Raw genomic sequence first — 13145 nt, forward strand, 5'->3', positions numbered from 1 at the left:
GCTATTCATTCATTCAACAAATAATTGGGAGGAAGATAGGCAAACATAATACATAACTAACATTTATTGAGCTCGCTTAACCTCCTAGACACCCATGAGATTATTATGCCCACTTTTTTATGTGAGGACATAGAGGAGAATAAAGAGAAGCAGCATCATGCGCCAGAAGACATTAAGAGTGTGCAGTGGAGCACCCGGGATCCCAATACAAGCCTCTGTGAATGCAGATCTCACGCTCCACTAGGCTCAACCGCCCACACGGTGTACATTCATTCCCTCTCCTCTACAGGAATGTTGCACAAGGTCAGACTTCCGTAGCCGAGCAGCAGAGTTCCTCCTCTGGCCCTCTGCGTCGTGGGCAACAGCTAAGTTCGAGGTCAGAAGGAAACAGTAACCAAATTCCAGAGCTAACACTTTCTAAGTGTCTGGACCGAGTCTCGGGGGCGGAAGAGTAAACTTGCGACATCCTGGGAACACCCAGACTTGCCATTTCATTCTTCCCTCCATCTTGGTCCTCCCAGCATGGGAATTGGAGGCGAGATGAGAGCCTAGACCAGACTTCCCACGACAAAAATGGCGGCCGCGCACTCTTTGCCCAGAGTAGACAACCCTAGCCTCCGTTCGGTCTCCATGGTGACGCGGTCAGCTTCTCCGGCTCCAGCCTAGGCCAGGCAAGTATGGAAATGATGATCATTTCCCTCCCCCTCATTTTTGCGACAGTTGCAGCGAAAGTCACGGCAGTTGGGTGTCAGCTGATTTACTGCAGCGGCGGCGGTGGCGGCGGCGGCAACGGCGCCTTGCAGCCTCGGTGGGGACACGCCGGCTGGGCTCGGGTTGCGGTCCCCAAAGGTTTGCCTAGGCTGATTTCAGCACCCCACATCCTCCCCACAGAACGTTCTCGCCTTGTCCGCCTTTGCTGGGGCACCCGCGGGTGGTGGGACAGACAACATCGCGGCATGAGATGAAGCTGTGACAGGTAAGGGGGCTTTCCAGCCACCCCAGGGGGAACGTTCCCCCGGCGTGGGATGTGCCCGCGACGTGGAGGTCAGCGGCCGGGGGTCAAGGGTCACAGCCCGTTCTGAACGTGGGCGGCGCCAGCTGTTCGAGCGCTGCTGATGGAAGTTCTGTTCTTTGCCGAGCTTGCAGGTTCAGGCCCATAGCTGGGCGCGTTTGCCTGGAGCGGGGGTTTTGCCTGGGGTCTTTGGGGCTCCTTGGCCTGGTGTATGACATTTGCTTTTGGTGACACTGGCTTTGGTCATGAGATGGGACCTCCCTGCCCGCACTGGCAATGTAAACGGAGTGAGGTGGTTTGTGATGATGGGTGGGTGGCTACTGACGGTGCTTTTGGGTAATGTGCTTGCTTTGGGGGTAAGCACGGTCTCTCCTGACCTATCGGTACTCCTCTCTAGTTTGTTCTTGCCTAAGGTACTGACGTCTGTTACAGTTTCATTTTTGAGGTGCCACCTGCTCGCCCTCATCCCTTTGCCATCGGACTTGGTCTAAGGATACCTGCTACTCCCACTTACTTTTGGGTCCCAGCGTTAAGGATACCTGCTACTCCCACTTACTTTTGGGTCCCAGCGTTCTGTATGTTTGGAGTCAACGCCGCCTTTGATTCAAAACTTTACTTTTATGTTTTGCCTCACTTGCTTTGGCAGTTTCTGAGGTTCTAGGCAGAATTTGCTTGTTCTTATAGTTTGAAATTATGGCAGGTACGGTTGCGTCTTGACCGCGTTGGCAGTTTTGGGATGCTGCTGATTTTAGGATTCATTGAGAGCTACAGCTTGCTTTCATAGTAACATTTTCCGTAAGCCAAAAAAAGGCAGGGTATGACTCTTTCAGATGATATTGCTTAGGACTTTATGGATAAGATGGCAAGAATCACCTGCTGTCTAAGAGAAATTGATTGACTTTTTGCAATTTTGGTGTAACATACAAATTTTCTTGCTTTATAAGCTACTTGTGGCAGTGGAGGTGGAAGACGGTTTAAAGGTAAAAATGATGTATTGAAATACCTTAATTTGCAAAGAATCAAAAACTTCCCTGATTTCAGTGAAAATAACAGGTCTTAATTATTTCAAATTGGGAAAACAGAACGTACATAGATGGTAAATCCCTCATTAATTTCAACAAGAGATTATTACGGAGACATTCATTTGATTAAATGTCTGTATTTTAAAAACAGTCCAGAGCTCTACCTAACAAAACTAGACGATACACTTTATTTTTTCTTATTGCCACCTATACGTAGCTAAATATTAAAAGATCTTGGTGATTAAGTAAATCTAAAGGACTGGGCTTTGCTTTATTTGAGTATCATCGAAGGAACTTAAATTTTGAGTAGCGAGCCTTGTATCTTACAATTTCCTTTTATTTCTATCTTGGATATAAGTTCTGTTTTGAAGCAATGTAAGTGGAGTGGTTTATCCATGTAACGGGCTTAACATTGAAAACTTGAAAGTAGTGAGCTAGTTTTAATGCCTTTGTCATGAGAGCATTGAGCCTTAGTAGGGTGCTCTGTTAGGTATGAGCCCTTAAAGTTTGTTTTGGACCTCAGGTGCAGAGGATTGAATGAATCATTCTCAATTCACTGATCATCATTGGCTGTTCAAGGTGTGTCTCCTGGTTTGTTTTTTTCCCCAATCATTGTCTTTTATTTCCAGTTCCCACCCCATCCCTTGTTCATCAACCCATAGGAAGCCATTTTAGCATGTGTGATACGTATCCTTCTGTTTGTAGGTGTTATTAAGTATACATTGTTTTGGGTGCCCACATTTTTAATTTTTAGGGATATCATGTTATATATTAAATATTATATATCATATGCTGTATAATATCGTAAATTGAAACTTTTTCTCCTTACCACATTAAAAAAAATGTTTTTTAATGTTTATTTTTTTTGAGAGAGACAGAGACAGAATGCGAGTGGGTTGGGGAAGAGAGAGGGAGACACAGAATCCGAAGCAGGCTCCAGGCTCTGAGCGGTCAGCACAGAGCCTGAGGCGGGGCTCGAACTCGTGAGCTGTGAGATCATGACCTGAGCCAAAGTCGGCTGGTCAACGGACTGAGCCACCCAGGCGCCCCTGCTTCTTACCACATTTTAAAGAGCTATTCGTGTCACTGTCCCTTGCATCTGACTGTTGCAGAGTGTTTCAGAGAGTGTATCTACTACAGGTTATCAATCTGCTCTCCCATTTGTGGATACCCATTTTACCTTTATTTTCCCTCTTCTACAGACAATGCTGTATAATAAACATACATCTGAGACCTCTATGATGCTTTCTTTTTTATTATTTATTATTTTATTTTTATTTTTTAGCGAGAGAGATTGAGAACAGGGAAGAGGAGCAGAGAGAGAGAATCTTAAGTAGGCTCCATGCTTAGCATGGAACCTGATGCAGGCTCAATCTCACGACCCTAGGTTCGTGACCTGAGTCAAAATCAAGAGTCAGATGCTCAACTGACTGAGCCACCCAAGCGCCCTTATGATGCTTTCTTTGAGATCTATATCCAGGATTGTGATTTCTGGATCATAGTGCATTCTGCATCCCTATGTTTTATCAAAGGACTGCTGGATTGTGTTCCAGAACAAACCGCAACAGTCTGTACTCCTGCAGAAAGTTCTTGAGCGTTTCTGTGTCCTTGGATCTCCCTGGATGCTTAGTGTTATCCAGTGTCCTAGTTTTTCCTGGCACTAATTGATACAGAGTAAAATCTCATTTTAAGTTCCATTTCACTGTTACTAAGGAGTTTGAGCATTTCTTCATGTGTATTTTATCTTTTCGTTTTCCCTCTTGTAAAATTGTTCATCTCTTTCTCATTTTTACTTTGAGGTTTCATTCCTTGTTAATCTGCAGAAATTCCTTGTATTTCCTAGATACTGGTCTTTAAAATATTTTGAGTGTTCTTGTTTCTATTCTATCATTTGTCTGTAACATTTTTCCTGATGGGTTTCACTGAGCAGAAATCTTCAATTTTGATGTAATCAGATTGGAAAAAAATTGCCTTCTGGTTTGTGCTTCCGGGGTTTTGAGAAGTGTTTCCCTAAATTTTATGTCATAAAGTTACTCTTATGTTCTACTAACTTTATAGTTTTCTTTAAAATGTATAGGTCTCTAGTGCATCAGTCTTTTTTTTTTTTTTTTTTTTTTTATGTCACAAGGAAGAGATCCAGTTTATTTTCCATGTAGTGTGCCAGTTTTCCTAGAAGCATTCTCTCTTTTCCCCTTACACAAGGGATGCTACCCTTATTGTAGAACGAGTTCTCTTACATACTCTGAACACTCTATTCTGTTCCTTTGGTTTATTTGTTTGCTCTTGCTGTAATATCATATGGTTTTCACACAATGCTTTGTATTATTTTTCTTTCTCTACATGAATAATTCGTCCCATTTTCTCTTAGTCTTGTTTTGAAATAATTGTAGATCACAGGCAGTTGCAAAAATAGTGCAGAGAGGTCTGATTTCCCCCAATGGTTACATTTTATGTAACTTCAGGCAGTTCCCCTCAGTGGTTACATTTTATCCAACTACAGTACAATAGCAAAAACCCAGAAATTGACATTGGTGCAATGCCTGAGCATGGTTCTATGCCATTTGATCACCTGTGTACATTCCTGTAACTGGCACTGTGATCAAGGTAGAGAACTATTCCATCATCATGAAGATCTCCTTCCTGCTATAGCTTTTTAGTCAAATCCATCTCCCTTCAATCCCTAACCTCTGGTCACTAATCAATTTTCCATCTCTATCATTTTATCGGTACAGGAGTGCCATATAAATGGAATTACACAACAGAAAGCTTTTTGAGATTGAGATTCGTCCAAATTGTTGCATGAGGTAATTTTTGAGATTCATCCAAATTGTTGCATAATTTGAGTAGTATTCCATGGTATATATGTACCTCAATTTGTTTAACCATTCCCTGGGACGTTGGGGCTGTTCCCAGTTTTGGGCTATTGCAAATACAGCTGCTATGAACATTTTTGTACAGCTTTTTTTGTGTGTGTGTTTGGATGTAAAGTTTCATGTTTTCTGGGATAAATGCCTTGGAATGTGATAGCTGGGTGGTATGATAAGTGTAAGTTTAGTTTGTGAAGAAACTGCCAAACTGTTTCCCAGGGTGGCTACACCATTTAACATTTTCACCAGCCGTGTATGAGGGATTGAGTTTCTTTGCAGCCGTGCTAGCATTTGGTATTATCACTATATTTTTATTTTAGCTGTTTAGATGTGTAGGGATAACTCTAGGGCGCCTGGGTGGCTCAGTTGGTTAAGTATCCGACTTCGGCTCAGGTCATGATCTTACAGTCTGTGGGTTCGAGCCCCATGTTGGTCTCTGTGCTGACAGCTCAGAGCCTGGAGCCTGCTTCAGATTCTGTGTCTCCCTCTGTCTCTGCCCCTCCCCTGCTCATGCTCTGTCTCTCTCTGTCTTAAAAAGAAAAAACAAAAAACAACGTTAAAAAAAAAAAAAAGTACGGGGTTAGTGAAGTTTGTAGATTCGTTCCCATTTTGTCCCCTTCATTGTTGCACTTTATAAAGAGTTCATGGTCTTAGCTATGTGCATGCCATTGATCACAGGCAGAAACAACTGAGAGTTTTCCTACGGCCCAGTGAAATCCTGTTATCAGTGAGGATGCCTTATGTCCCTACTTACAGATAATATGATTATGATGTCAACTTCGAATTTGAACCCTGTGCTTGTGGTTCATTTGCCTTGATCTGTATCTGATTACTTAAAGCTACTTTGCTGAGAAGACCACAAAATTTTTTGTTGGAAGAAGTCCTACATCATGACTACATTCAGAAAGTCCTTGGCCAAGTGTAGTATTTATTTCTTTTCTATTAACATATATACTGTATTCATGAAATATCAAACACTTCAAATAAAATTAGGCATCTTTTCCAAAATGTGTTGGTGATGTTTAATGAACACGTAGGTGTTGTTTTGTTTTGTTTTGTTTTGTTTTGTTTTGGCTGATAGTTGCTTGGGTTAATGGAAGTCAGAAAATGATGGAATAATAAAAAGTTAGGGCACTGGTCAGTTTCGGGCAGAGAAAATTGCTCAAGTGCCAATGGTTATTCTGCAGGCTCTTTTAGAATAGAAAATTACTGGAAATACATGACTTTTTAACCACTGTCTCCCATTCAGCTTAGCAATTGTAATTTATGACCTTTCAAGCTCACTGAAGGTATTTTACTAGCGTTTTGCACATACATATTTCTTTCTGAATGTTGGTAGTTAATATATGTCAGTGATAACAGACTGATAGAGTGTGCCAGTTACCTTCTGTTCTCACATTCAAGTTATTTATTTGGCTGTCTTCCTTAAGGGCTCTTCTTTTTTCTAAACATTTCAAATATAAACAAACAATAAAAACCACCATTAGGGGGAGTGAAAAGTTCACACTAATAAAAGATCACTTTACTTAGTTTAAGAAACAGTTTTCTGACTCATTAACAGGCCTTCGTGAGTGTGGTAGTGATTAAGCCATGTCAGCTAATTAGCTGCATGGGTCCTACGACATGTCTGGTTGTGTATGTGTCACAGATAGAAGAGGAACAGCCTGCAGCTGAGGAAAAACAGTATGTTAGCAGGGATTTGACTAGGGGGACTTGTATTAATTGTTGCAATTATTATAGAAAATTAATTGATTAGCAACTCTTCAGTGAAATCCAGAGCATGTAAAATCAAGGTGTATTTTCATTTGCTGATGGATACAACTCTTTTTTAAGCCAAAGCATATATACTTTATTCACTTCTTTGTTTGTTTATTCAACAAGTATTTGGGTGCATGCTATGTGGCAGAAATTCTGGGCACTGGAAATACAGTGTAGAACAAAACAAACATCAATCATCACTTTCAAGTTTACGTTATAGTGGGAGAGCCAGAAGAGAAATAAGCAAAACGTTTGGTATGTTAAAGGATTGTAAGTGCTCTGGAGAGACAGGATAAAATACAGTTAGGATGGTAAATCTTGTCCTTTATGTTAGTTGGGAAAGGACTCGCTGAGAAGAGACCTGAAGGGGGTCAGGGAGTGTGCCCTGAAGACCTGCCTGGGGGACACTGTTCTGAGATAAGACCCTGCCTGATGAGTTGAAGAAAACCAAGAAAGAGTCAAGAGCGGATGAAGAGAAAGCATGGGAGACAACAGCAGCCTCATTCATGTAGGATAGGCAGTTGTATAATTTGGCTTTTACTCTGAGCGAGACAGGAAGTCATGGGAAGAATTCCGAGCAGATTCGTGATGCGATGTGATTAAAAAAAAAATAGCGTCATTCTGCATGCTCTGTTGAGATTGTAACAGGAAAACAGGGGGACCAGTTGAGAGGCTATTGTGTTATTCATGGTGGGAGATGCCAGTGATTTGGAGTGGGGTGGTGGTAGTGAAGGTGTAGAGGAGTCTTACGGCTCCGGATAGAGTACTTTGAAGGTGTTACCGGTAGTGTTTTTTTTCTGATGGTGTGGGGTGTGGAATGTATGTGAGGGGAGACTCAAAGATGATTCCAGGATTTTGGCCCGTGGAGCTGTAAAAATGGAGTTGCTGTCAATGGAGATGGTGAGGATTGTGGGAGGCGCAGGTTTGGGCAAGAAGACCAGGGACTCACTTTTGAACAGGTCAAGTTTGAGAAGCTAATTGGCTATCCAGAGGGAGATGTTGAGTAGGAAGTTGGATATGTGAGTGTGGAGTCAGAAGACAGCCTCAAGCTGTAAATTAGGAATTGCCAATGGGTAGTTGGTATTTAGGCCATGAGGCTTGGTGAGATCATTGAAGGAGGGAGGAAGGAAGGGAAGGAGGCTTGCCAGAAAAGTGCGAGGACTAAGCTCTTGGAATGCCAACATTTAAACGTCAAACATGAGGGAAAATGGAGAGACTAAAGCTCGAGAGGTGTCAGGAAGGAATGAAGACCTGGAGGCAAAGAGAAGTGTTTTAAGGGTGAGGAAGTATGAACTATGCCAAATGCTGCTAGTAGGTCAAGAAAGATGAAGATTCAGACTTGACATTGGATTTCGTAATGGAGAGGTCATTCGTGACCTTGTGAAGAGCAGTTGTGACAGGTAGAACACTTTTCTGTGGTCTCTAAGGAAAAGGGTAATGTTACAAATGAGGGCATTCTGACTTGGAGAGAGGTTACATATTTCCTTAAGGTTTGTAGTTAGTAAATGCAGGAGCTGGGACCGTCCCTTGCCAGAATGACTGTCAAATCATCGTATTTACTCAGCATACTTCACTAGTCCCCAGAATAATGTGGCAATTCAACTTCCAGTTTGGGGCAGCATGTTTGTTTCTACTTCTGGGTCGTTTAATTTGTGAACAGTGAAAAACTTCAGTGCTCAATTTAGTTTTGATGGCAACATGAGGGGAAAAAAGTAGGAATAACCGGAGAGGCAAGTGAGATTAGAGGAGAGATTTGGTTCTACCAAATGGGGTCCCCGTTGTCTAAAATTTAGGGGCTCGATGGGCATAGTTTGCTTTTAGCTTAATCGTAGCTCTTGAAACCGAGGCGGGTTGGTGATAGAGCAGAAGTTGAATTCAGACATCTTGATGGCAGCTGTAGAAATTTAGAAAATGACTCATGCCTCAACATCTATGAATCATTTAGAAAATTGTGATGTATTTTTGACCAGATAGCTCTAGAGTTCTTCAAAACCTGATTCTCATGTGCTCAGGGCTGTTTTGCAATGAGAAAGAAGACTGTGTTGTCTTCCATTGCCATCTGCTCGTTGCACATGTCCTTTTGAAACAGAATATTGGAACTCCTTTAAAACAGCAGTCCTTAAGTATCAAGTTCATTGGGAGTAGGTTTCTTGCCACTCAAATAATAAAGTATAATGTTGTCAGTTTAGTGACAAGCTGAGTGTTCAGAAGGTTGTGTCCCTCACAACTCTCGAATTCCAGAAACCTTTTGTTCTGAGTAAGCAGCTCAGTTATTTCTTAGTACATTTTATGGCCTAGCTGTCTTATTGCTTTATAGTCAAGAGTATGATCTGATTCAGTTTTTTTCCAAGTCTTCAATCAATTGGTATCACAAGCACAGCACAAAGAAAACTCATAGTCTTAATAATCACTTCCTTCATGACATCATATTGTGAATTTGACTTGAACACACTCTTCTGACAAATGAAGTAGGAATATTCTATGAGAATCTGAATAAACCTTTACAGACTTTCCTTTTTTCTTCCCTTGCAGCTGTGGCAAGTTAGGTTGAGCTACTTACGGTCCTTGTTTCTCGTGTTCCCCGTCAGAAGGTGGGTAGTGTAGGCTGTTCATGTGTGCCCATTCTTGCGAGAGAATTTGAGTTCGTTGTTCTGTAAGTCTCAGGGGCCTGCCTGGCACACAGGAAGTACACAGACTGAGATGATATTGGCTCTCCTCTGAAAATGCCCGTGTTCCTGGGATAGAAATACACCTTGCTTTTGCATTTCAGAGTTAAAATTTATTTGTAATGTTTGTTTATTTTTGAGGGGGGGAGGGACAGAGAGAGAGGGAGACACAGAATCCAAAGCAGGCTCCAGGCTCTGAGCTGTGAGCACAGAGCCCGACATCGGGCTCGAACTCACAAACTGCGAGATCATGACCTGAGCCGAAGTCAGACACTTAACTGACTGAGCCACCCAGGTGCTCCCGAGAGTTTAAAAAGCAATGTAGAGAAATTAACATTGATCTCATACTCGATTTTTCACGTTTTCCTGTTTTATAGCTTTAGAAATCACATGGGATATCAGTGTTATATGTGATATCACAGAACAGCATGGTCTTATCACAACATCATTCCATAGGTTATTGATGGTTTTAAAGGAGGAAAAAATAGTTACAGTGGGGATATCTAGTAGTCAGTACCTTAATCAAATGGTGTAGGACAGTGTGATGTTACATGCCTCCTGTGGTGATGTACCATGAAGTGTATACAATGTCACCTATGAAGTATTCTTGCCAAAAATGTTTTACTTGAGCCTAGTGATGTCTTTGGGTTCAAATTCCAGTTTATGGAAAAATAGGAGATAGAGAAACAAGCTAAATGACATGAGAAAAAAAAATCACACAAATCTAAAATGTGTAACATTTTATGAGCAATTCATTTTGTCTTGTTTTTTTTAAATTAATATGAAAAAAACAAAGTTGGGACTGTTTTAGAACTAAAGACTAAAAAGACATAACAACCAAATGCAATGCATACAACTTGAATATTTACTGGTTTAAAAGAAGTTAAAGAAAACATTTTTTAGACAGCTGAAGTAATTTGAATATAGGCTGGATTATAGATGCCATTAGAGAATTATTATGGTGTTGATAATGGTGATTGTGATAATGGGATTGTGTTTATGCAGGACAATGGTCTTTATTTTTAAGCTGTATATTTTAAATTATTTAGTGGTGAATTGTCATAGTGTGTGTAGGTTATTTTCAAAAGGTTTAGCAAAAAAGAATATGTATGTAGGTACATACATACACAAATGTTGACAAGGGAAATATGGTACAATATTATTCGTTGAGTGAGTTTTATACTCTTTTTTGAACCTTTTGTACCTTTGAAAATTTTCATAATAAAAAGTTGGATCATAAGGGGAAAAGTAAATTTCATCCGAAGGTTTTTATTAAAAGAAAAATTAAATAGTCCAAATCCAATGAAAAACAGAGATATGAGATCTTCCCTTGTCCTTTGAATTCTTCCTAGCGCTTTCTATGCCTTCATATATCTAGGCAGAAGAAAGCTGACAAGGTAGAGGATAATTGTGGGAGAACTGAACCAGACACCGAAGAGAGATGGTTGAGGATTAGCAAGTGATCGGCCGTGTCAAACCAGCAGCTTTATAAGACTGTAGGAACTGAATAGAATTGGTTGGATTTAGAAAGAATGGAAAGAATAGGTGTCAACAGTACATTATTGTCAAAGCAGCCTCTCTTTCCTCACGTCTGTCCAAGGCATTGCTTCTCTGTTAGTACTGGAGAGTTCTGCCCTGGAGCATCAGAGAAATCGTTGATCTCTTCATGTAGAAGGAGCTCTTGAGTCCTTAGATCCTGTTTGTGGATAGAAACTCGAATACCTGAGACCTTTTGTAGTGAGGAAAGGGAAACAGGGAGTCAAAGACCACAGGTTTCAAAATGTTGATTGTAATTAGAATGACAGAGAGAGAACTAGATTTACAACCAGGCGTCAGTAACAAGGGAAGGTATGTTGGATAAAGATGACATGTGAACATGTTAGAAGGACAGAGGCTAATTTAGTGGACATTAAAATGGTAGACAGGTAGAGGATGACTAAGGGAGTAAGATTCTTGAAAGAGTCCAGAAGGAGTTCGATTTAGCAAAAAAAGGATCTTCTCTTGCTTGGCAAACAGAGCTTAGTAAATGCTAGGTATCGTTATTCTGTTTATTCATTCAATAAGTACATATTGACCAGTAGTAGAAGTCAGGAGCTCTTCTTAGTGTTGGTGAGCCACTGCAGATCCCCGTAGAATGAAGTTTGCTTGGTGATGATTAAATAGCAAAGGTGGCAGGCTTACCCTTGAGGAACACAGATTACAACTTTCTTTTTTTTTTAATATTTTTTTTAATGTTTATTTATTTTTGAGACAGAGAGAGACAGAGCATAAATGGGGGAGGGTCAGAGAGAGAGGGAGACACAGAATCTGAAGCAGGCTCCAGGCTCTGAGCGGTCAGCACAGAGCCCGACGCGGGGCTCGAACTCACGGACCGTGAGATCGTGACCTGAGCCGAAGTTGGACGCTTAACCGACTGAGCCACCCAGGCGCCCCAGATTACAACTTTCTAAACAAATTACACATAAAGCCGTAAGTATTATGTGCCCGTATATAGAACATGTACTGAAAATATGTTTGCAGAAGTAGTGATTCATGGGTTTGGGGACAGAGCGCTCACAGCAGAGAAGAACTAGGATTTGAAAGATTGTACACTACAGATAGATTCTTGTTAAATATTTTTTGGAAACTCCATGTATGCACACGTATATCATTAAAACAAAAGAAACTAGTGAGTCAGGGCCATTTTGTTTCGTTATTTATTAAGCTATATTTTGGAATACGGTGAAGTAGCCAAAGGAAAACTTTAAGACCAATGAATTTATCTTGAGAATTAGGATTCCCACTCAGTGTAGCCTCTTACTTCTTAATTTCCTTCTTCATAGATAGTTGTCATTGTGTTTTTGGTTTGTTTTTGGTTTGGTATCATTACAGAATTATTCTAAATGTTGTATGCATATGTATGCATGTATACATGTATATAGATACACATACATATATCTTCCTTTTAAAGCCCAGAATGGGAGTGTGTTTTAAACACTACACTGTATCTTTATCTCCCACTATATATTTTGGAGATTATTTCATATCTCACACTGCAGTGTTCCATTGTAAGGCTCTGTCATAATTTAATCTCTTGATTGGTGGACATTAAATTTTTTTCTATGTACCCTTTAAAAATGAGAGAAAATTTGGGGCACCTGGGTGGCTTAGTTGGGTAAGCGTCTGACTTCATTTGGCTCAGGCCATGATCTCCCAGTTTGTGAGTTTGATCGCTGCTTCGGGCTCTGTGCTGACAGCTCAGAGCCTGGAGCCTGTTTTGGATTCCATGTCTCCTTCTCTCTCTGCCCCTTCCCTGCTTGACCTCTGTCTCTCTCTCCCTGTCTCAAGAATAAATAGACATTAGAAACAATTTTTAAAAATTAGAGAATTTTAAACACAAACAAATCAAGTAATGTCATGAACCCTCTTGTACTAAAAAGAACTTCAACACTCATTTTTATAGGCTGGGTTCCCTGGTGAGCAAACCCTGAGATGGAGATTCGCCCTCAGGTTTATTAGGGAGTGCTCTCGGTATCAACATCCAGGGAAAGGAAGGACAGGAAGTTGGTTCTGCCAAAGGGAGAAGTTGAGTTATGATGAGTCTTAGTGGAATCTCAGTTGACCCCGGGTGGGGGGGGGGTGAGGGGAATTCTGAAGATGGAATGACCCTTTAGGGCTATTCTGAATGGGTACGAGGGGGCCTGGTTTTTATATCCCTGAATCGATCAGTCATTGGATATGGGCTGTCCCAGGGGAAGGGGGTAAGAGCTTGGGTAAAGCATGTCCTTTTGGCTAGGGCATTTCCTTCCTCCCTCTATATGCCGCTGAGCCCCGACATCGT

The 13145-nt window shown here is 41.1% G+C and overlaps 1 protein-coding gene across 9 annotated transcripts in view; it reads left to right on the forward strand.

The window, feature by feature from the left end:
- Positions 1-767: 767 nt before the first annotated feature.
- The window catches only part of WDR7 (WD repeat domain 7), a 354382-nt gene continuing 342004 nt past the window's right edge, over positions 768-13145 (forward strand). For 2 of the 9 annotated variants that reach the window (XM_042962009.1, XM_042962016.1), the window contains exons 1-4: positions 1101-1146; positions 1957-1992; positions 2558-2613; positions 4767-4838. Coding sequence is in view for 2 of the 9 variants with exons in the window: in XM_042962016.1 (XP_042817950.1) it covers positions 4780-4838 (59 nt within the window). In the remaining 7 variants the exon portion in view is untranslated. Of the gene's footprint in view, positions 977-1100; positions 1147-1177; positions 1291-1956; positions 1993-2557; positions 2614-4766; positions 4839-13145 lie in introns of those variants that run through there. The other 7 variants (XM_015536841.2, XM_042962015.1, XM_042962010.1 and 4 more) reach the window with 6 other exon arrangements.

This window comes from Panthera tigris, chromosome D3 (genome assembly GCF_018350195.1).
Source record: "Panthera tigris isolate Pti1 chromosome D3, P.tigris_Pti1_mat1.1, whole genome shotgun sequence".
In the NCBI taxonomy this organism is placed as follows: domain Eukaryota; kingdom Metazoa; phylum Chordata; class Mammalia; order Carnivora; family Felidae; genus Panthera; species Panthera tigris.